Raw genomic sequence first — 24,979 nt, 5'->3', positions numbered from 1 at the left:
AGCTTGCACAGGATAGAGTAGCATGGAGAGCTGCATCAAACCAGTCTCAGGACTGAAGACCACAACAACAACAACAATTAATTGTTTAACATTGCAGGGAATGAAATAAAAAAAATTTGCGAGTAGTAGCAATCGAGCCAGGGTCGGCAGCATGACAAGCCTTTACCTAATCAATTGTGCTGCGCATGCTACAGTGACATACTGTTGAAACATTGTCCATTACTCTTTTCGGGCGTTCGGAGAACAACTCACCAAAGTTTCATTGCAATCGGATGAATGGTTTGTGAGCGCATAGTAGACAAGCATATATACATAATAACGTACATGATGATTTCAGTTTCGTTTAAAGCGAGTTTTACTTCCAAGCCTTTCGTCTGCTTTCGTGTAATCATGACGGGCAATTTGTAGTGCCAGCACTGCAACTGGTAGGCGTACCTTGTCCCCTCCCCCCAACGGCTCCTGTCCCCTCGCCAGCCAATCCTTGCTTCCTCCTCTCCCCGCACTCCCCCCACAACTCTGCCGTCTTCCAGTTAACACACTTGTACTTCCAGCTGAATTGTGCAGTCGCACTGAGATGCTGCTGTTGTTGTCTTCAGTCCTCAGACTGGTTTGATGCAGCTCTCCATGCTACTCTACCCTGTGCAAGCTTCTTCATCTCCCAGCACATAACTGCAACCTACATCCTTCTGAATATGCTTAGTGTATTCATCTCTTGGTCTCCCTCTATGATTTTTACCTCCATGCTGCCCTCCAATGCTAAATTTGTGATCCCTCGATGCCTCAGAACATGTCCTACCAACCGGTCCCTTCTTCTTGTCAAGTTGCGCCACAAACTCCTCTTCTCCCCAATTCTGTTCAATACCTCCACATTAGGTACGTGATCTACCCATCTAATCTTCAGCATTCTTCTGTGGCACCACATTTCGAAAGCTTCTATTCTCTTCTTGTCCAAACTATTTATCGTCCATGTTTCACTTCCATACATGGCTACACTCCATACAAATACTTTAAGAAACGACTTCCTGACACTTAAATCTATACTCGATGTTAACAAATTTCTCTTCTTCAGAAACGCTTTCCTTGCCATTGCCAGTCTACATTTTATATCCTCTCTACTTCGACCATCATCACTTATTTTGCTCCCCAAATAGCAAAAGTCCTTTACTACTTTAAGTGTCTCATTTCCTAATCTAATTCCCTCAGCATCACCCGACTTAATTCGACTACATTCCATTACCCTCGTTTTGCTTTTGTTGATGTTCATCTTATATCCTCCTTTCAAGACGTTTTTATTTCTCTTCCATGGACTTTAATACCCACTCTGAATTTTTCTTTTATTTCCTATACTGCTTGTTCAATATACAGATTGAATAACATTGGGGAGAGGCTACAACCCTGTCTCACTCCCTTCCCAACCGCTGCTTCCCTTTCATGCCCCTCGACTCTTATAACTGCCATCTGGTTTCTGTACAAATTGTAAATAGCCTTTCGCTCCCTGTATTTTACCCCTGCCGCCTTCAGAATTTGAGTATGCCAGTCAACATTGTCAAAAGCTTTCTCTAGGTCTACAAATACTAGAAACGTAGGTTTGCCTTTCCTTTAACTGTTTTCTAAGATAAGTCGTAAGGTCAGTATTGCCTCACGTGTTCCAACATTTCTACGGAATCCAAACTGATCTTCCCCGAGGTCGGCTTCTACCAGTTTTTCCATTCGTCTGTAAATAATTCGCGTTAGTATTTTGCAGCTGTGAGTTATTAAACTGATACTGAGATGCTAATCACTTGCATATCCGAGCGTGTTGTGCACTTCATACAAATTTGACGTTTCTTGGGTGCCGGCTTCGCACTGTTGCAGTTTCAATGGCCAGCAGTGTAAGAGCGGTGTCCTCGGTGGTGGTGGTGGTGGTGGTGGTGGCGGCCGTGTTGGCGGGCTCGGCAGCGGCGGCGCTGGCGTCGCCCGCTGGCGCGGGCAGCGTCCACTTCCCGGCGTGGTCGGCGCTGCAGGAGCGCGCCCAGGGCGCCGGCGCAGACCTGGCCGACCTGGCGGTGGCGCTGGGACAGCACCTGCCGGCGGCGGCCGGCGGCAACGCGCTGCTGTCGCCGCTCAGCGTCGCCGCAGTGTTGGCAGCCCTGCAGATGGGCGCCCGCGGGGACACCGCGCGGGAGATCGGCCTCCTGCTGGGGCAGCAGGGCGTCGGCAGCCAGGCCTACTGGGCGCAGCTGGGGGACACGCTGCGCGCCATCAGCAACTCCACGGTACGGAAGCGACGAGTCTCCCTAATCAGCCGCCACTCGTCCACATCTACATCTACAGGGATGCTCTGCAAAACACATATAAGTGCCTTTGCAGAGGGTTCATCGAACCAACTCCACAATTTTCTATTGTCCCAGTCTCGTATAGCGCGCAGAAATAACGAACACTTATATCTTTCCGTACGAGCTCTTATTTCCCTTATTTTATCATGGTGATCGTTTCTCCCTATGTAGGCCGGTGTCAACAAAATACGAGGGTAATCCCAAAAGTAAGGTCTCCTATTTTTTTGTAGGTACAGAACTCTGTGTGGCAGTTGGTCACACTGTTATGAAGAGTGCTTCACCCGCTGTGTGTAAACATCCACACGCCGCACTGAGGCGCTCTGACAGCCGTTGAGAATGGAGCTCCCGTTGGATGTTACCGCCAGGTGCGAATTGCGCGCAGTTATTCGGTTTCTGAACGCAAAGGGCACTGCGCCGATTGCAATCCATCGTCAATTGACGGAAGTGTATGGTCGAGCATGGATGTCAAAAATGTTCGTAAGTGGTGAAGAGAGTTTGCAGCTGGTCGGACCGAATTTCACGACGAGCAAAGGAGCGAGAGACCGTCAATTTCTGAGGAGACAGTGTTTAAGGTTGAGCAAAGCATGCGTGAAGATCGGCGGATCACCCTCGATGATCTCTGCACGTTGGTTCCTGAGATTTCCCGAAGCACCGCTCACAGAATTTTAACGGAAACATTAAACTACCGGAAGGTGTGCGCGAGATGGGTGCCACGCATGTTGACTGAGGACCACGTGCGGCAACGAGTTGATGCTTCCCGCGTATTTCTTCACCGCCTTGCAACCCAACAGGACAACTTCCTGGACTCAATTGTCACGGTTGTCGGAACCTGGGCATACCACTTTACACTTGAGACCAAGCAACAGTCACGCCAGTGGCGGCATCCTTCTTCGCCAAAGCCGCGGAAACTCAAACAAACACAGTCTGCCGGTAAAGTCATGACAACCGTTCTTCAGGACCGGAAAGGGGTATTGTTGGTTGACTTTATGCCCATAGGGACCACAATTAACGCTGACAGGTACTGTGAGACTGAAAAAACTCAAACGGGCAGTAGGAATGTTGAGCATGGACGCACACATTCATTATGACAACGCTCGCCCACACATCGCTCGGCAAACCGTTGTTCTCCTGCAGCATTTTCAGTCGAACGTAATCACCCACCCACTCTATAGTCCTGACTTGGCGCCCAGTGATTTATCACCTGTTCCCTAGGTTAAAAGAACATCTGACCGGAAAGCGATTCAGCTCCGACGACGAGATGAAAGAAGAGGTTCATATGTTTCTGAACAGTATGGTGGCGAGCTGGTATGGCATGGGCATACAAAAACTGCCACAGCCTCTACAAAAATGCATCGACAGAAATGGTGATTATGTCGAAAAATAGCTAAATGGTCAAGCTGTAACTTGATGTAAACTATTGTAGACATAAACAGCTCTATGTACTTAAAATCCCGATATTCATTTATAAACATCCTGTATTAAACAAATGAAATGATCGCATAGACTTATTCAAAGGTAAAGCAAGTGGTAGACTTTGGTACATTGGCAGGATATTGGGAAAATACAGTGAGTCTACAGATTGTACAGCTTCAAAATCACTTGTGCCTACCTCAGAATAATCCTCATATGCTTAGGATCCATACCAAATAGGACTAACAGTCTATTTTGAACACAAACAAAGAAGTGCGGCACGAGTTGTCACATGTTTTTTACGTCATGGGAGAGCGTCCCAGAAATCTCAAAAAATTTGAACTAGCAAATGTTTGGAGGTAGACCTCAATTACCCCCACCCCCCCTCCCAGAAATAAGGACCGTGTAAACAGGAGCAGGTGTCCTAGGCACATCAGTGCGCAGAGAAAGCGAAATCTCAGACTGTGACAGTCTAGTACACGTACTGCATCACTTTCAGGCCGTGTGCCGTACGAACGGTTAAAGCAACCGTCAGATACAACATGCCTTATAACCGAACAAACCGAGACCACAGCCTGCTATTTCATATGTCGGCAACACTGCAGCAAAAATCGGAAGAATACACCGGAAACATAACGTCAAGAGCGTGTTTCGCCCACAGGCCAAGACGAAAACCTTATTGGCATCAGTCAGGAATGACCTACGACTCCGGAAACCGGCAGTCTGCTGCATCCTTTGTCAGGCCAGACGTATGTAGGCCAGATTCTCTGGACAGTACGAGGGGAGATGCACTGAGCATAAACGCCACACCGACAACGTTCAGCCGACAAAGTCTGCTGTGGCAGAGTAGTGCGTCTCCCACGGACATACCATGAATTATGACGGCACCCAAGTTGTTTTTTCAAAGACACTGCAGATAAATAAGGGCAGTAGTTTTCAAATAAGCTTGGCATGGGACCCAATGTTGAGCATAACCAAAGGACAGCGGCAATCTAGTGGAGGCCCGCTCTTGTAATGACAACTGAAGAGGACGAAGAAGCATTGTTGCCACTCCAGCAGAGATACGCATCCGGCGCCAGCCGCTGTGTTACTGAGGACCCTGGATAGACGCCCGACGACGCACTTCCCCATCACCTCACCAGATCCGTGCCTGGAGAAGGATGGCTGGAGATTTCGGGGAGATGGGGGGAGAGGCGAGGATATAAACGCAGCATCCAGCAGATATCAGTCGTCAGAAACACCTGAGTATACCAAGAAAGTAGGCTTGTCGAATGTCACGTCTTTTGGAGACGCCGCCCGGCTGAATACCCGAGAACTATTCATGACTAGGCTAAGTACGTCACGCAGAGAGGCATTCTAAACAGTCACCCTTCCTGTAAAACGCACGCGACTGGAACGGGCAGAAACTCTAAGGAATGATATCCAGTGTCATGCATTTGGGTCGTAACTTGCCGTGTATGTACACTACTGGTCATTAAAGATGACGTGATACAGACGCGAAATTTAACCGATAAGGAGAAGATGCTGTGATATGCAAATGATTAGCTTTTCAGAGCATTCAGAAAAGCTTGGCGCCGGTGGCGACACCTACAACGTGCTGACATGAGGAAAGTTTCCGACCGATTTCTCATACACAAACAGAAGTTGACCGGCATTGCCTGGTGAAACGTTGTTGTGATGCCTCGTGTAAGGAGGAGAAATGCATACCATCACGTTTCCAACTTTGATAAAGGTCGGATTGTAGCCTATCGCGATTGCGGTTCATCGTATCGCGACATTGCTGCTCGCGTTAGACGAGATCCAATGACTGTTAGCACAATATAGAATCAGTGAGTTCAGGAGGGTAATACGGAACGCCATGCTGGATCCCAACGGCCTCGTATCACTAGCAGTCGAGATGACAGGCATCTTATCCGCATTGCTGTAACGGATCGTGCAGCCACGTCTCGATCCCTGAGTCAACAGATGGGGACGTTTCCAAGACAACAACCATCTGCACGAACAGTTCGACGACGTTTGCAGGAGCACGGGCTATCAGTTCGGAGACCATGGCTGCGGTTTCCCATGACGCTGCATCACAGACAGGAGCGCCTGCGATGGTGTACTCAACGACGAACCTGGGTACACGAATGGCAAAACGTCATTTTTTCGGATGAATCCAGGTTCTGTTTACAGCATCATGATGGTCGCATCCGTGTTTGGCGACATCGCGGTGAACGCACAAAAAATGGTTCACCTGGTTCTGAGCACTATTGGACTGCTGAGGTCATCAGTCCCCTAGAACGCAGAACTACTTAAACCTAACTAACCTAAGGACATCACACACATCCATGCCCGAGGCATGAATCGAACCTGCGACCGTAGCAGTCTCGCGGTTTCAAACTGTAGCATCTAGAACTGCTCGGCCAGTCAGGGCGAACGCAAATTGGAGGCCTGTATTCGTCATCGCCATACTGGCGTATCACCAGGCATGAGGGTATGGGATGCCATTGGTTATATGTCTCGGTCACCTCTTGTTCTCACTGACAGCACTTTCAACAATGGACGGTACATTCCAGATGTGCTACGACCCGTGGCTCTACCCTCCGTTCGATCCCTGCGAAAGCGTACATTTCAGCAGGATAATGCACGACCGCATGTTGCAGGTCCTGTACAGTCTTTTCTGGGTGCAGAAAATGTTCGACTGCTGCCCTGGCTAGCACATTCTCCAGATGTCTGACCAACTGAAAACGTCTGGTCGATGGTGCCCGAGCAACTGGCTCGTCACAATACGCCAGTGACTACTCTTGATGAACTGTGGCATCGTGTTGAAGCTGTATGGGCAGCTGTACCTGTACACGCCATCGAAGCTCTGTGTGACTCAATGCCCAGGCGTATCAAGGCCGTTATTTCTGCCAGAAGTGGTTGTTCTGGGTACTGATTTCTCAGGATCTATGCGCCGAAATTGCGTGAAAATGTAATCACATGTCAGTTCTAGTATAATATATTTGTCCAATGAATACCCGTTTATCATCTGCATTTCTTCTTGGTGTAGCAATTTTAATGGCCAGTAGTGTATGTAGATGCAGGTGAAATAAAATTTGTCCTTACAGTAACAAAAACGTATCTGTGTTCCTCTCAGCTCGAACAGGTAGTATTGAACTGAAGTGGGAATTGGAATTTTTACTGAAGGTGTACTTTCCAGAGCGTGATCGCGAACGCGGCCAGCGCCCTCTTCGTGGACGCGACGTTCCCGCTGAACGAGGAGTACCGGCGGAACGTTCGCCAGGTGCTGGCCAGCGACGAGTTCTCCGTCGACTTCGCGCGCGACCGCTTCTCCGCCGTGGCAGCCGTCAACGGGTGGGTGTCGGCGGCGACCCGAGGCCGCATAGCGCGCGTCCTGGAGGACGTGAGCGACGACGCCGCGCTGGTGGTGGCCAGCGCCGTCTACTTCAACGGCGCCTGGCAGCAGCCCTTCCCCGCCAAGCTGACGCGCCCCGAGCCGTTCCGCGTCAGCCCCACCGAGGAGCGCACCGTCCAGATGATGACGCACGCGGCGCGCGTGCCCTACGCCTACAGCTACGACCTCCGGTGCCAGGTAATCGCTGCTGTCTAAGAAAACTCCCTTAGCTGTGTCTATTTAACGCTTCCCGTCATCTCCTGCGCAGGTGAGACGGAAGTATCTACGGAAAAAACAGTGGATATGGAACAGGTTCTATGTGGCAATTCTCGTATATGTCAGGAGAGCCAAAACGAAAAAACACAACACACCTCTTTTTCTGCATAACTTATTTGTACGTAAAAAATCCGGAGAAGTCCAAGTAGGACTCGCGCAGCGAGAGATCAGTACAAAAATGTGTATACATGTTCTCCAAGATTAAAGCAACAAACGGAAATTTTGCAAGGTTGCGTTTATTTTGCCACAAAACAGAATAAACAGCTGGTAGTAAAGTAGAATCACCGTAGAGAATACGGAATGTAATCCACTGCAACGTGCATAACGGTAGACAAAAATGTTATTTTGTCTAAAACTGACATGGTGAGACAGTGGCTGTGTACAATTAATGCAGGTTAATTCTTACAAAGAAGAAAACAGCAACCAGCCACTCATAACACTACTATTTATTGATTGGCGACTCCATGGAGTGTCCTGTGCACCACGACCATATAATGGGTATACTTGGAAGGAGAGACAGCATTGGTGGCATTTTTTGTTTTATTAAACGCAAAATCGATTTTCGGTCACTTAGTGACCATCTTCAGTGCTAGAAGTTAAAAATTATTTCACATTACGATCAGAGAGTATAAAACAAACTCACAACTACATCTGCATATGAACATAACAGTTGGTAGAAACATACCTGTAATATATAATTTGAATTGGTAGGCAATGGTGACACAGGCTTACAGCGATCACATAAACTGAGGCCGCTGTTTACATGCACTTGTTCAGCAGACCTCGGTGTGACAGGGCTTGGCACACCCTCTATGTGACATGTGTCACGTGAAGACTTAATATTACTGGTTTTGCGAGATATTAACACTAAATAACTCTTGTGCATTTGTGAATCATGAAGTAATTCAAATTTAAAATGTACGTAAAACACATAGCAGACGAAGGGGGAAGGAAATATCTAAAATACATTGGCGTATTGTTTTTAAAAAACAAACTTATAAAACATAAAACAGATCGATGATAAGTTGTCAGAGTGCAGGACAGGTAAAGGAGCAAAAGACAATGAAAAAGAATAATATATGAATGACATGAAGTGAGGTATAACACAGGTTTTTTTAAGAAACATAATACCCACCATCTGGCATGGGAAGCTAGAAGTACAACGTTCGTAATTTACGTAACATGTTACGTTAAGACTAAGGAGTCAAATATATAAAAATAGTAATAGTACGAAACTGCCATTACGTAATAACTAAAATGCCGTGAAACACAATATTCATTACAAAAATGTTTGTAGGTGTGGATAAACAATTTTGTTATCATATTTAACCGACATGCTGATGTATGTCTCGTTTGTCCCTTTGGACAAGCTAGCAGTGTTATAACAGTGGTTATAAGCTTCCGCATAAGCACTGGGTCAGAACCCATACATACGTGACATCAAATATACACGGTTGCTTATTGTAAAACATAGTGATATGAAACTTCCTGACAGTAAATCTGTGTGTCGGACCAGTACTTGAACCTGGGACCAAAAAGGCTTTTTGTTTTGCGATTAATACACATGACTGCTCGTTCAGATGAAGTACGGCATGGCATACATCTGCCACTGTGTTTCCACTTTATAATCCATTTACACATTTCTTTCGTTTGTTTCTGTTGTGACTTGGCAAGACAGCCAAGTCACTATGCGAGGATGCCGAAAGGCACGCGTTTACGCTCACGCAGACTGGCGTGAGGTCTGGAACACGACAATGTAATTAATATAGCCAATAAGGTACGTTGCTGCTGGAATACTTAACTTTAATCCATAATTGGTGTACATCGCTCTTGATGGTACATTAATAACAATCTCAATACAAACTGGTAATGGCGCCTTGCTAGGTCGTAGCAAATGACGTAGCTGAAGGCTATGCCAACTATCGTCTCGGCAAATGAGAGCGTAGTTTGTCAGTATAGCATCGCTAGCAAAGTCGTCTGTACAACTGGGGCGAGTGCTAGGACGCCTCTCTAGACCTGCCGTGTGGCGGCGCTCGGTCTGCAATCACTGACAGTGGCGACACGCGGGTCCCACGTATACTAACGGACCGCGGCCGATTTAAAGGCTACCACCTAGCAAGTGTGGTGTCTGGCGGTGACACCACAGTTTCAGAATAAGAATTTTTAATAAGTACTTGGCATGGATGAATATGAGACACTTCGATCATACTTCGTTTAGGGATCTTACATGCCTGCATTGGCTACAACGTTTCAGCAGCACTTTAAAATCAAAGAAGTCAGTTGTGTGCGTTGGATTTGAGTTCATAGCTTTAGTTGACTCAGCAACCGACTGTGAATCTTGCAGAACAAAGACTTTACCACAATGCGGTTGAACACCTTAGAACGTTTCTATCCTCGCTTATATTTGCGTTTTCCAGATACAGTTGACATGATGTCTGTGATGTGCGTACTGTAGGACCTTCGGTACACACACCATCAGATTATTTGACTTGTCACTCTAACGAAGTAGGCGAGTGTCAGCAATATGTCTTGTGGTCTTATCGTGGCGTATTTATCTTCTGCCGTTAGGTCAGACGATAGAAATGCCACTTGCATGCTTAAAGTAGATGGTGACCAACTTTAAACAGAACTTGATTAATTTTCACACACATTTATTAAAATAGTAACAAGCATAAACCTTATGTAACTTGATTCTGGATGCTATTTACAATTGACAATTTGAAGTTCCTTTGGTCTTGGTACATTAATTTTATTCTCACATATCCCTGACACTTGACAAAAGTGTCTATACATTTATCTTCATGGCTATGTACAGGAATATGGTAATCTTATTAGGTGCAGACTGAAACTTGACTATAGACTGGTACAGACTAATGCAGATAAATGCAGACTAACTAGTTGGAGGTCTGTACACTCGTTATAATACCTAGCACGTTCATGTATCACTGCGCGAGTGTGATCCACGAGAAGAAAAGGTTCTACATTAGCACCAATCTCATTGGCTGCGTTACATATTAATACGCAGATCAGCGGAAGCAGAATTTGGCCCGTCTCTAAGGCAGCGCCATCTCGTAGTGCGGAGACGGACGAGCGCTGCGCCTGCGCTGTTGAGCTTAGCGGGGCGCGCTCTAGTGGGAAAGTTGTGAATGCGCTGACTACGTGGAACTATGTACACAAGAATGTCAAATTCTCGAAAGTCATTTTGCCTAATCACAGAGGCTGTAAGGTTTATGGCAGCGCTGATATGGTTCTCCATTGATATGATTTTAACTGTATGTATCACAGTTCTTAGCACATCTCTGCTGGGCAGCACAATGAAAAAAACTGTGCCCATTGGGGTAGCTATCTGTGTGGACAAATAATATTTACGACTTTCAGCAGTACAGTGCACCTAGAGAATGTCTTAACTCCCAAATAAGTATCTAATATAATTCTGTTACAAAAAATTCAGGAACGTGAGGCTGTCAGACTAAACATTCGAAATCACGAAAAACCACAACTCTTAGCGAACGCGTTACGCCCACTACTGCGGAGAACAAAGAAAAATTAAACATTAATTTAGTTGCTCGTAAGAGAAATAATAAGATGGACGGGAAAGTGAATGGACTGAGTATATTTTTTTAATTACTAACCCACTGCCTGACAATTAATATAAGAAATGACGGAAATGTTACACAGAAACCTATAACAATGTTGAAAATAAAAATGAAACTCACTCACATGCACTAGTAAAAAAACAGAATAAATTTCATGATAGTAATTTAGATGTGCGTCTTTTTTATTTCCACGTGCGCGAACATTCTGGTGCACAAAATACTTAAAATTTGGTAAGTAATTAACTAATTAATTTGGTTGAAAATTAGCTGGCTTTACAAATTATTTTAAAAAACTGTAATTCATTTGCACAATGGTGCCAATCACTGTGCATTGCAACAATTTCGATCGCACATTAAAATTCTTGTGGATGTACTCCACCGTCATCTTATCATACAACACATAGCAAGAGTAAATTTCTCCTTTCGCAGTGTGCCGCTTCAGGCCATAGGCGTAATTTCCGTGACAACGTATATGCACTAATGAGGACAACAGCGAGTCGTCGTTCTGTTGTGCTTGTTGACCTGCTCCCGCGCTGGGCGTACGGGAATGCCCACAGCCGTCAGGTCTCCTTACCTGTCTGGCATAAATGAATGCCCGTAGCCGTCTGAACATTGTACCAGCAGGACGTCCACGTATGCCATTAGCTGTTTGTCAGTTCTACCTGCTGGGCGTTCATATATGGCCGTAGACGTGATAGGGTTAAATAATACACCATCTGTGGGGTCCTGCCACTCTTTCGTATGGGATGCCTAAAGGATGCTGCGTTCTCGGAATGCTATACAACAATTCAGGCGAATCACATAAGTAGTTTTTATTATAATAAAGAAGATTTACAGTATTTAACTTTGTGTTTATAAGAACGTGTCGCAAGCGATGGGCGACATGCAAATAAGTAATGTTCTTCGTTACAGACAATGTCCATGTAAGAAATGGATATGGATCTGTATTAACTGCTGTCGTAGTGTTGGTCTACAATTGCGCTGGTGTGCGAGTCCCAGCCTGGTGCTGTGCTACGAGCCGTGTTTTTTTTAAGTAAGTACCGTTTTGAAATTTAAAAAAAAAGATGTGCTAAGATATTTAGATCATTTAAAGATGGCCTCACAAATGTGCATGATTAACAACAGAGTTAATGGAAGTTTGGTGCAGGAAGTGGACAATAAGGTGATAGAAAACAGACGCTTTACGATTTTCTCCTTGCGGGATGACTTTCCTAATGTTTCTCGTAGTGTTGTGACCGAGCACTTGAATCACCGAAAATTGTGCCCACGTTGGGTACCGAAACTGTTGACGGATGTGCACAAAACCAAACGTTTAGACAGTGCATTGACTTTCCTTGAGTGGTACCCCAATGACGGTGATGATTTCTTAAGCCAAATTGTTACGGGCGATAAAACATGGGTGGCCTACGTCACACCAGAATCAAAGCAACAGTCCATGGAAGTTGAGCAAGGGCATCGTTTGCTGCAAGACAATGCACGTCCGCATGTGGCGAATCAGACCAAAGATCTCATACGTATTTTCGCTGGGAAACTCTAGATCATCCCCATACAGCACCTATCTTGTTATCAGTGACTACCATCTGTTCCTGCACTTGCGAAACACCTGGGCGGTCAACGCCTTCAAGACGATGACGAAGTCAAAACAGTGGTGATGCAGTGGTTAACAAGTCAGGCGGCAGACTTGTATGAGGAGGGTATTCAAAAACTGGTACAACGTTATGACAAGTGCCTCAATATTGACGGAAATTGTGTAGAAAAGTAGATTAAGGTACAGGCTATCATGTAAAAATAAAATTATTGAGATATCTTAGCACGTCTTTTTCTAATTTCAGATCGGTAGTTACTTAAAAAACACACCTCGTAATGCTGCCTGGCCGAGGCTGGCAGCGGCGGTATTGTCTTCGGCTAGAGGGCGCTCTGTCAGCGGGCCATTGGCTGGCGTAGTCTCACAGCCTTATCTGCTCTTACGATCTTCGTCTTCGTCTTCGTGACGCCGCTTGTCGATACGCCGGAACAACATCTGCCTGGTTAGATGTAAGAGAGGGCCTCATGGCCCTAATCTTGCCAGGTTAAATAAATAAATAAACATCATGTTTACGAGGTTTGAGAAAAAAAGATCTGAAAATATTATTAGACAGTGATTGCTTCAGAAAGACTCAACTAGAACTGAAAGTGCTCTTGTAGATACGTGTGCATCATTCTACGTATCACTGAAAGAAACTCAACGTTAGTCCAACTCTGGGAAAACTCCAGCACTGTTGTTCGATGATGTTTTATATGTCTGCAGTGCGTGAGGTCTCGCCTTTTCTCCCTCCATTCCACTACTCTCATTCCATCAGTGTTGTAGATGAATATTTTCTTCCAGAAATAGACGGAAAAAAGTCAACTCGTTCTCCATTAAAATACGAGGTGCGGCTAGAAAAAAACCGGACTGATGCTGGAAAAAACATTTATTTACAATTATTTACAATTTCATGTTATCTCCTTCAATGTACTCTCCTCCTCGGTCTCTACACCGCTCCATACGAATTTTCCACTGTTCATAGCAATGCTGCAGATCATTTTCGGTAAGTCCATACATTACTTCCGTCGCTTTTTCTTTTACTGCTTCAACAGTCTCAAATCTAGTTCGTTTCAAAGCTGACTTGACTTTAGGGAAAAGAAAATAGTCACAGGGGGCCAAATCGGGTGAGTAGGGTGGATGATCTAAGATGGGAATGTTGTGTTTTGCCAAAAACGTCTTCACTGACAACGCACTGTGAGCTGGGGCATTGTCTTGGTGAAGGATCCATGACTTTTTTCTCCACAAATCGTTCCGTTTTCTCCGTACTCGCTCACGTAGGGTAGCCAGGACGCTAATGTAGTAATGCTGATTCACTGTTTGTTCCTCTGGCACCCAATCAATGTGCACAATCTCTTTGATGTCAAAAAAAAAAAAACAATCATCATTGCCTTGAATTTCGATTTTGACATTCGTGCTTTTTTTTTGTCGTAGAGAACCAGGAGTTTTCCAATGCATCGATTTTGTAAGAAGGTGGGATCACTTTCAATCTTTTCCAGGATGTCAGAACAAATAATTCTTCGGCATTCCTTCTGTTCAATTGTGAGACACTTTGGAACCATTTTTGAACACACTTTGTTCATGTTGAAACTTTCATGAAGAATCTGCCTAACACTTTCCTTGTCAACTCCTGTTAACTCAGACACTGCTCTGATTGTTAAACGGCGATCTTGTCGAACAAGTTTACCGATTTTTTCAATGTTTGCATCAGTTTTTGCTGACAATGGTCTGCCAGTGCGAGTGTCATCACTGGTGTCTTCGCGGTCATCTTTAAATCGTTTAAACCACTCAAACACTTGTGTTCGCGATAAACAATCATCGCCGTACACTTGTTGTGACATTACAAACGTTTTACTTGCAGATTTCCCTAGTTTGAAACAAAATTTGATGTTAACACGCTGTTCTTTCTGTACACTCAACATTTTTCGACGCACAGACAAAACGTCAACTACTTAAAACAGACGCCACGGGCAGACTGAGTACAGGAGGCGGATGAAACTCGAGCAGTAGGCGGAGCGAGAGTCACGTGACAGGCCACGCGACTTTCAGCCTTATTGCATTCGTTTGATTGTTTCACCAGTACTAGTCCGGTTTTTTTCTAGCCACACCTCGTATGTGCGTTTGCTGCTGCAGCTTCTTTAGTTACAGGATGTCAATTCAAAATGTCGTGTTTCTGAAACGGATGCTACTTCAAACTATTCTGAAGCAAGATATTCAATATTGAGTTAAAGAACTCATCAGAACATCATGACAATGCTCTGTTAATCCTGAGAATGACTGTATGGTGAAGCTATATGATCCTGAAATGTTCTACGTCAGTGGGAGCAGAAAGAAGATACACACTGTGAGCAGTTTCATTGTACGCTAGACAGTGCAAGTTCCCCTTCCTTCACTTTTTTGTAATGTTTTCCACGGGAATTTGCAGTTATTAACTGTTGTTCAATATCGGTAATTCCTTACCTCTTTAATGATCACAGTGATGCTTAATGGCTGCTGTTTCAGAGCAAAACACAACGAGTGTCCATGAGTTTTACTTGCAGGGAAGAAGTCCGTATGTGCCAGCGCAGAGATTTCGACCTGCATATCACTGGGTTATGTATCGTAAGAACAACAGATATACGCATAATGATTTGTGTCTAAATGGAGTCACTTTCACAACCTTCCATACAAGCTCTGGGTTTCCAACACGCTTACGCAGATCCTGCATGTTCATTTATGAAGAAGTTAGTCGCCTGCAGGAGCCATTCCATTCTGAAAAGAAGATGTACGTTGTATTGATGTATTGGTTGAAAATGACACAAGCGTCTCACAGCAGATGATTCTTAATCGGAGAAACAGGTACCTCATCACTACTAAACTTCTGGGGAACTAGTTACACTTTATAAGAACATAATTCATTTCTTAAAAGTACAGTGTGAAATAATTCTTTCATTTATCCATAGAAACATTTGCACATTTTCTAACGGTGAAGCATGTTCTAAACCTATTCAGTGTTTATTATTGACAGTTTGGTAGTAAGAAGCTTTAATGAGTACACCTTAACAGCTTTTATTTCATGTGAAATTCTTTTTCTCTTGGATCATCTGTCTTCACTAAAAGTTACACAGGAGTCGAAATTGTTTGTAAAGAATTGATGGGGCTTTTTCCATGGGGTGGCTGTTCTCTAATTACGTCTTTCCCACTTAAATGGCTTATTTTACTTAACACCAGTGCTATACTTGGTCCTTGTGCAGTGAAGAGTACTTAATATCAATGACGAAAAGTTATTTTCCACGTCACCTATCAACAAAATGCATGTCAGTCAACTCTTTGCGAAGCACATGGATGGTACTTCATCCTTTCAGTGTTGCGTGGCTCATTCGGTAAAAACGGAAGCCTTACAGGATCACTTTATTGTCTATCTGTCTGTCTATCGGTGTGTCCGACTGTTATGACCCTTTGTTATCAGTAACGGATAGATATCGAGATGAAATTTATGAAACACACTAACGTCCACGGTCCCTTAGTATTGTAAAACATTGAAGCCGTTTAGTCAGTGCTAAAAACAGATACGACCATTTGTGTCACATACTTTGATACTCATAAACTCACTCATCAAAGCCTATAATGTACTTCTTGTTGACCTGGAATCATGAAATTTATATTTTTCATTTTCATGTGGTAAGTTCCTAAGGGACCAAACTGCCGAGGTCATCGGTCTCTAGGCCTACACACTACTTGTTCTGACTTACGCTAAGGACAACACACACACGTGCCCGAGGGAGGACTGGAATATCCGACGGGGGAACCTCGTGAACCGTACAAGGCGCTTGAGACCGCGCGGCGGCTACCCCGCTCGGCAAAAATTTGTCAAGAAGCAGGTTTCCACTGCACAACTAAAGAAAAAATCCGAAAATTGTTGATTCGTAATTATATCACAAAAAACTGTTATTTGTTGTCCGACAGTGTGTCTGTCCCTCTGTTAATACACCTTTTTCTCAGGAAGGGGTAGGTATGTGAAGCTGAAACTCACGTCGCATACTAAGGTGTATGGTCCCTTGCTGATGTAAGAAAGGTAAGCTTTTAAGTCAGTGTAAGCAAAACATACTGCCAATAACACCCCTCGTCGAAGCTATAGGTACTTTACTTTGGCCTTGAATCATGAAATTTGGCAAAAAGTAAGGTTTCATAGTACAACTAAAGGGACAAAACCTGAAAATTTTAATTTGTGTTTACTACAAACGAAAAAAAAACTTTGTCATATGTTATCGGACTGCCTGTCTGCCTGTCTGTTAATATCCCTTTTTCTAGAGGACGGAGTTAGTTAGTTGAAATTTGTGTCACATTCTAAGGTCCACGGTCCCTTTGCGGTATACGAATTGTAGCTCCTGCGTCAACGCATTCAAAAGATACGGCTATTTATGTTACCTATTTTGATACGTTGCCAATATTGACATCGATAACAGGCAAAAATCGGCGAAATTCTCGACACCCGGGATAGATGAACAATCTATATACATAATTTAATTTGTTCGGAAGCCTCGGTGTGTGACTCCTATTCTGACTTACCCGGATTTTTTTCATTGTTTCGCATTATTATTCGATGTACGTACCAGGCAGCAAGTACCATTGTCACTTCAGGGATTCTTTGGGTTACTAAAACAAATTCTTCTAAGTGCGCACGGTGTACATGGTGGGTTATAACAGACCATGGTAACATATAGTAACACATCATGGTAACAGATAACAAATACTACTACACTCCTGGAAATGGAAAAAAGAACACATTGACACCGGTGTGTCAGACCCACCATACTTGCTCTGGACACTGCGAGAGGGCTGTACAAGCAATGATCACACGCACGGCACAGCGGACACACCAGGAACCGCGGTGTTGCCCGTCGAATGGCACTAGCTGCGCAGCATTTGTGCACCGCCACCGTCAGTGTCAGCCAGTTTGCCGTGGCATACGGAGCTCCATCGCAGTCTTTAACACTGGTAGCATGCCGCGACAGCGTGGACGTGAACCGTATGTGCAGTTGACGGACTTTGAGCGAGGGCGTATAGTGGGCATGCGGGAGGCCGGGTGGACGTACCGCCGAATTGCTCAACACGTGGGGCGTGAGGTCTCCACAGTACATCGATGTTGTCGCCAGTGGTCGGCGGAAGGTGCACGTGCCCGTCGACCTGGTACCGGACCGCAGCGACGCACGGATGCACGCCAAGACCGTAGGATCCTACGCAGTGCCGTAGGGGACCGCACCGCCACTTCCCAGCAAATTAGGGACACTGTTGCTCCTGGGGTATCGCCGAGGACCATTCGCAACCGTCTCCATGAAGCTGGGCTACGGTCCCGCACACCGCTAGGCCGTCTTCCGCTCACGCCCCAACATCGTGCAGCCAGCCTCCAGTGGTGTCGCGACAGGCGTGAATGGAGGGACGAATGGAGACGTGTCGTCTTCAGTGATGAGAGTCGCTTCTGCCTTGGTGCCAATGATGGTCGTATGCGTGTTTGGCGTCGTGCAGGTGAGCGCCACAGTCAGGACTGCATACGACCGAGGCACACAGGGCCAACACCCGGCATCATGGTGTGGGGAGCGATCTCCTACACTGGCCGTACACCACTGGTGATCGTCGAGGGGACACTGAATAGTGCACGGTACATCCAAACCGTCATCGAACCCATCGTTCTACCATTCCTAGACCGGCAAGGGAAATTGCTGTTCCAACAGGACAATGCACGTCCGCATGTATCCCGTGCCACCCAACGTGCTCTAGAAGGTGTAAGTCAACTACCCTGGCCAGCAAGATCTCCGGATCTGTCCCCCATTGAGCATGTTTGGGACTGGATGAAGCGTCGTCTCACGCGGTCTGCACGTCCAGCACGAACGCTGGTCCAACTGAGGCGCCAGGTGGAAATGGCATGGCAAGCCGTTCCACAGGACTACATCCAGCATCTCTACGATCGTCTCCATGGGAGAATAGCAGCCTGCATTGCTGCGAAAGGTGGATATACACTGTACTAGTGCCGACATTGTGCATGCTCTGTTGCCTGTGTCTATGTGCCTGTGGTTCTGTCAGTGTGATCATGTGATTTATCTGACCCCAGGAATGTGTCAATAAAGTTACCCCTTCCTGGGACAATGAATTCACGGTGTTCTTATTTCAATTTCCAGGAGTGTATTTCGTATTATTGGGAAAAAAGGCATGATGAAGAATACAGATACACTAATATGTTATCATGTGGTGCTGCGATACTACTTTTGATTGCACCATGGCTTCTCAAAGGTGACGATAAAGTTATGGCACAGTCACCTCGCAGGCAGTTCGTGGTGCGGAGCAGAAGCTCTCTTTCAAAATATACGATTATGTGTGGATGCTACGATGTTCTAAAAAGTGAATGATGATTTCGTAAGTTTTTGCATTTTATCATCAGAGGATTTACTCAGTTTCCCACCTAAGAGTGATTAATTTTTTAGAGCCTCTTTCGTTGTCAGATTCAAGTTGAATACATGACGACGTCTCTACTGGTTTTTACTTGAAACTAACCACTCACTCTAGCTCTGAATGCTACTTCATTATCCACCGCGCATCTGCATTTACTGTGCATTCCTCCCTACCTAGCGAAAGCGACGAGGAAGCCTTCGATACATCAAGTGTGAACAGTGGCCTTGGAGAGAAGCGGAAGTGCTTACATACTTTATTTAATACGGCACTGATCTACCTCGCGGAGTACACACAGGCAGGAGAGATACACCGACCTCCAGGTCTTCCTATCTGCAATCGCGATTACTAACTACACTACTGGCCGTTAAAATTGTTGCACCACGAAGATGACGTGCTACAGACGCGAAATTTATCCGACAGGAAGAAGATGCTGTGATATGCAAATGATCAGCTCTTCAGAGCATTAACACATGGTTGGCGCCGGTGGCGACAGCTACAACGTGCTGACATGAGGAAAGTTTCCAACCGATTTCTCGTACACGAACAGCAGTTGACCGGCGTTGCCTGGTGAAACGTTGTTGTGATGCCTCGTGTAAGGAGGAGAAATGCGTACCATCACGTTTCCGACTTTGATCAAGGTCGGATTTTAGCCTATCGCGATTGCGGTCTATCGTATCGCGACATTGCTGCTCGCGTTGGTCGAAATCCAATAACTGTTAGCAGAATATGGAATCGGTAGGTTCAGGCGGGTAATACGGAACGCCGTGCTCGATCCCAACGGCCTCGTATCACTAGCAGTCGAGATGACAGGCATGTAATCCGCATGGCTCTAACGGATCGTGCAGCCACGTCTCGATCTCTGAGTCAACAGATGGGCACGTATGCAAGACAACAACCATCTGCACGAACAGTTCACGACGTTTTGCAGCAGCATGGACTATCAGCTCGGAGACCATGGCTGCGGTTACCTTTGACGTTGCATTACAGACAGGAGAGCCCGCGATGGTGTACTCAAAGACGAACCTGTGTGAACAAATGGCAAAACGTCATTTTGTCGGGTAAATCCACGTTCTGTTTACAGCATGAGATGGTCGCATCCGTGTTTGGCGACATCGCGGTGAACACACATTGGAAGCGTATTCGTCATCGCCATACTGGCGTATCACTTTCGTGATGGTATGGGGTGTCATTGGTTACACGTCTCGGTCACCTCTTGTTCGCAGTGACGGCACTTTGAACAGTGGACGTTACATTTTGGATGTGTTACGGCCCGTGGCTCTACCATTCATTCGATCCCTACGAAACCCTACATTTCAGCAGGATAATGCACGACCGCATGTTGCAGGTCCTGTACGGGCCTTTCTGGATACAGAAAATGTTCGACTGCTGCCCTGGCCAGCACATTCTCCAGATCTCTCACCAATTGAAAACGTCTGGTCAATGGTGACCGAGCAAATGGCTCGTCACAATACGCCAGTCACTACTCTTGATGAACTCTGGTATCGTGTTGAAGCTGCATGGGCAGCCACCCAAGCGTTTCAAGGCCATTATTACGGCCAGAGGTAGTTGTTCTGGGTACTGACTTCTCAGGATCTATGCACCCAAATTGCGTGAAAATGTAATAACATGTCAGTTCTAGTATAATATATTTGTCCAATGAATACCCGTTTATCATCGGCATTTCTTCTTGCTGTAGCAATTTTAATGGCCAGTAGTGTATTTCGTCCATGGTACTTTCTGAAGCACTACTTCAACTATTCCGTTCCTCAATGGCTTTCTTGGCCGTCCTTTATTACCCTCTATCCTCACGTCTGTAGAACTGCAGGGGAAGCAGAGAGTGGAATATAACCAACAAATAACTGGAGACGATGGGTGCGAGTGGTGCTCTTAGACGAAGACGTTGACACAGGAGAGGAAGTCATAGTGGGCCGCATCAGACAAGCCGGAAAACTGATGATTCAAAATAAAAAATTAAAGAAAACCTTACGGCCTTCACTAACCTTGGCAGACCACCTTTCGAATGCGCTTCACATACGAAAACCACTCCTTATGATTATTCCCAAACACACTTCTCCAGCAGCTTTACATTTAAATGTTTTTCATTTTTTTATATTACTTTGTGATACATAAATTGGATCATCTGCAGGGTGCCCGAGTTTACCATTAGTACCATCTTCAGGTCCTTTATATACGTCATGAACAGCACATCTGAAGCTATTCCTTCACCTGTTGATGATTCTGCATTGAGCAAGCGTTGCTGTGATAAGGAGTACAAAGTTTTCTTGAAGTAAAGAACTACTGCTTCCGCCAGATAATCTTGATTCATCAATTCCAGATGTTTTGTTCCAAAACCATGAGCCCAGTCTCACGGCCGATGTTTCGGAATTCCATACTGGTTGGCGTGGAGGGGCTGTTCTGTTCGCGATACCTCATTGCCTTGGTTTAGTTTATGGCGATGACAGTCAAAAAAGCATTACAAAATCCTGTTATCGATTTTGACCAGCCAGTCGTGATAATTAGTCTGAATGTACATGCTGCAAAGTTTGAACAAAGCTTTTTGTTGCATTGGCAACATAAATAAACAGGTCCAAACCAATAATAGCATTTTGAAATTATTTTGTGATTTTCATCACACGAAAATAGAAGAAGAAAATAAATGGCTTATTCCCAATAAATCTTTAAACTTTGTTGGCTAATAACTTATCCATGGACGGGTCCTAAGCCTCAATGTATCTTGTAAATGCTGTAGCCATTTTAACCACCGTAGGCTATCAGTTTTATTCCTTTAATGCACAGTGCATATAAATTACAGTAACCGCCAGTGTCGGCCTTAGACCATTATCAATTTATGATACTGGTGATGTGTGTGTCACATGCAAAAAGGTTTAAAAATCATTGAGTGACACATAGATTACCGGTATCATGCATCTGATAATGGTCTAAGGCCGAAACTGAGCAGTAATGTAATTTACATGCACGGTGCAGTAAAAGAATAAAATTGACAGCCTACCGCGGTTAAAATGGTTCCATCATTTGTTGGCTACGTTATTGTCTAGCGTACGGGCGACACAATCGTCGCATTGACCGATTACTATTCAACTAGCTTCCTAATAACTGACTAAGTTGAAGGGAAGATATAGCTATGGGAATGAAATCATCCTAACACAGTGAGGCTATAGGTTACTAAATAAAATGGGGACTTGGCGTGTACTTACACGCTGTGAGTGTAACGACAGACTGATCCACAAATTCATTCAATAATTTACTTATTGTAAGTCTTGAACATCAAGCTGCAGTTGAATGTTTAACCAACTATATCCGCTGCGAAAAACTTTTATAAATTTCACGAACTCGTGAAGAAATTTGACATACGAAATATTTCAGACGTTTCCAGTTGAGACTGATGCACTGCACATCGGCATATGTCTGCATCTACTAGCTCTTAAAAACTAGTTACCACGTCAATCGAACAAAAAATGGTTCAAATGGCTCTGAGCACTATGGGACTTGACATCTATGGTCATCAGTTCCCCTAGAACTTAGAACTACTTAAACCTAACTAACCTAAGGACATCACACAACACCCAGTCATCACGAAGCACGTCAAAGAACAACTGCCCTTGTATAACCGTCAATTTCTTGCTGAAAAACTCATAAATTCACTTATTGTGCATATTACTGCTAGAGCTATAGATGTAAGCGTTTCAAATAACTGTCTCTTACGAGTTTATACCTCTGAAATGTAAGCCAAGGTCAGTATTTTTTATACGCAAATTTTACTTATTGTTTCTTGAAGGTACGCAAGGACTTTTCAGTGAGTAAAAATCTTAAATTTATCATTGCGCATCTTGGGGACTATTAGTTTGTGATTTATTTGAGTATCATCGATGCATCGGCCAAAATTAGCGTTATGCTTCATTGACTATTAAAGCTACGAGATATTATGAATCTACATGTAGCTGTTCTGATTTATTATCCTATACTGTAGCTACACTCTTTGGTTTGCGAATTATTTTTTTACACAAATGCTTTCCTAATCATCAAGATCAAATTTCAGTTAATTATTCAAACTGTGTTTGTTGGTGCCAATCAAGAGCTCTCAGCGGACACTTCGTTACGATCGCTTGATGCGTTTACTTTTTAAAGATAAAACCTACACCTTTCATCGTGTCTGGGTAATGTATAATTCCACCTAGAGGTGGTTCCTTAAACTTGTTACCACATCTAATTTCCCTCTGTCATAGGGTGACGTTGCCTTTTACGTAGCCTTATTAGCACTAATGTAGGGCCGTGTAATACCTGCAATTCGCTGTCTTAATACTTTCCACACCATTCAAAAGCTGAAATAAACAAGGTAGCAGTCGAGGACCAGATATCAGCAGAGATGTTAAAAGAAGGTGGAAGCAAAACGGACAAGCAAATTTATAACCTTATCACAATGATATGGAAAACTGAAACACTGTCTGAAGATTGGAAAACTGCAATACTTTATGCCACACACAAGAAAGGAAACGGAGTGGAATGTGGAAATTACAGAGGAATCAGTTTGCTGAACATAATGTACAAAATCCTGTCAATGATCATTCTGTAATAACTTAAAACTTACTCAGAAAACATTATTCAAGGTTACCAGGCTGGATTTCGAACAAACCGTTCCACAACTGATAACTTGTTAACTATACGACAGATCTTTGAGAAACACTGGGAATTTGACAAAAAACATCCACTATCTCTTTATTGACTTCCAGCGAGCGTACGCCAGCATCCACAGAAATAACCTCTACAACACGTTACGAGAATTTAGTGCACCAAGTAAAATCATTAGGATGATAAAACTGTGCATAGTTGGCTCCCAGGCAGCAGTGAAGTTCAGGGGATCCATATCCCCTTCCTTTCCAATTAAATCAGGCTTAGGACAAGTAGACACTCTTTCACATATCCTCTTCAACCTTGAATTAGAGAAAGTGGTTGGGGAGAGTAATTTGCATCTATACAATGGTCTCCAATTCGAAAACAGTGAAGTAAAACTCCTGGCTTATGCTGATGATATAGTGTTGCTGAGTGAAACTGAAGAAGAACTGAAAGACATGTATAGATCTCTCAGGGACAGTGCCAGCAAAATGGGGCTTTTGATTAACCAAGAGAAAACAGAATATATGGAAACAGGTCGAGTCATAAACCCTACTCCTTACACTGAAATTGACCAACATTCTAAATTCAGAAAAGTTCTCGAGTTGAAATACCTTGAATCACGTTTCAACAGTAAAAATATCATAACAATGGATATAAATGAAAGAATAGCCTCAGAGTCAAGATGTCTATACTCACTAAGCAACCCACTCAAAAGTAAAGTTTTGTCAATCACCACAAAGATGAAGATATACAACACTATCATCTGCCCCATATTACTGTACGGTTCAGAAGGCTTGACGCTTACAAAGAATTAAAGAGAAAAACTGGATGTTTTCGAAAGAAAATTAATGAGAAAAATCTGGGGACCTGTGTTGGAGAATGGCGTATGGAGAATTCGAAAGAACAATGCAATTTACCAGCTAATGAAGCAACCCACTACCATCCAGAAATTAAAAAGTAGGAGACTGCAATGGGCTGGGCACGTGGCTAGAATGGGAAACAACAGAATCACCAAAAAACATTTGAAGGAACTCTCCAGGCAACAAGACCATTGGGGCGACCACGTACGAGGTGGAAAGATGACATAGAGAAGGACATCACAGCATTAGGAATTTCCGCAGGGTGGAGAGAGACTGCGAGAGATAGAAGACGGTGGAAGCAGATGGTTGATGCACCGCGTGGTCTGCATGGTGCGGCGGCGCGGTTCTTTCCGTCCTTTTACGACGGACCTGCACCTACCTGTGAACATTGTCTCAGCAGATCATCAGTAGCAAAGCCGAGTGAAACCAACTGTACTTCGACGTGAACCAGGCTGCAATTAAAGTCACTAATCTACGTTTCGGGAGAAAGTTTTCACAAGAAATGACAGGTTGGAAATTTTGTC

The 24,979-nt window shown here is 44.5% G+C and overlaps 1 protein-coding gene across 1 annotated transcript in view; it reads left to right on the top strand.

Moving 5' to 3' along the window:
• The first annotated feature begins 1,859 nt into the window (after window positions 1-1,859).
• The window catches only part of LOC124589533 (leukocyte elastase inhibitor-like), a 64,446-nt gene continuing 41,326 nt past the window's right edge, over window positions 1,860-24,979 (top strand). Inside the window, exons 1-2 of the mRNA XM_047131560.1 lie at window positions 1,860-2,255; window positions 6,910-7,302. Coding sequence (XP_046987516.1) covers window positions 1,860-2,255; window positions 6,910-7,302 — 789 coding nt within the window. The remainder of the gene's footprint in view (window positions 2,256-6,909; window positions 7,303-24,979) is intronic.

The sequence above is a fragment of the Schistocerca americana genome, chromosome 2 (assembly GCF_021461395.2).
Source record: "Schistocerca americana isolate TAMUIC-IGC-003095 chromosome 2, iqSchAmer2.1, whole genome shotgun sequence".
Taxonomy (NCBI): Eukaryota; Metazoa; Arthropoda; class Insecta; order Orthoptera; family Acrididae; genus Schistocerca; species Schistocerca americana.
The sequence above is the reverse complement of the archived record's forward strand: the minus strand, read 5'-3'. Positions and strand labels throughout refer to the sequence as shown.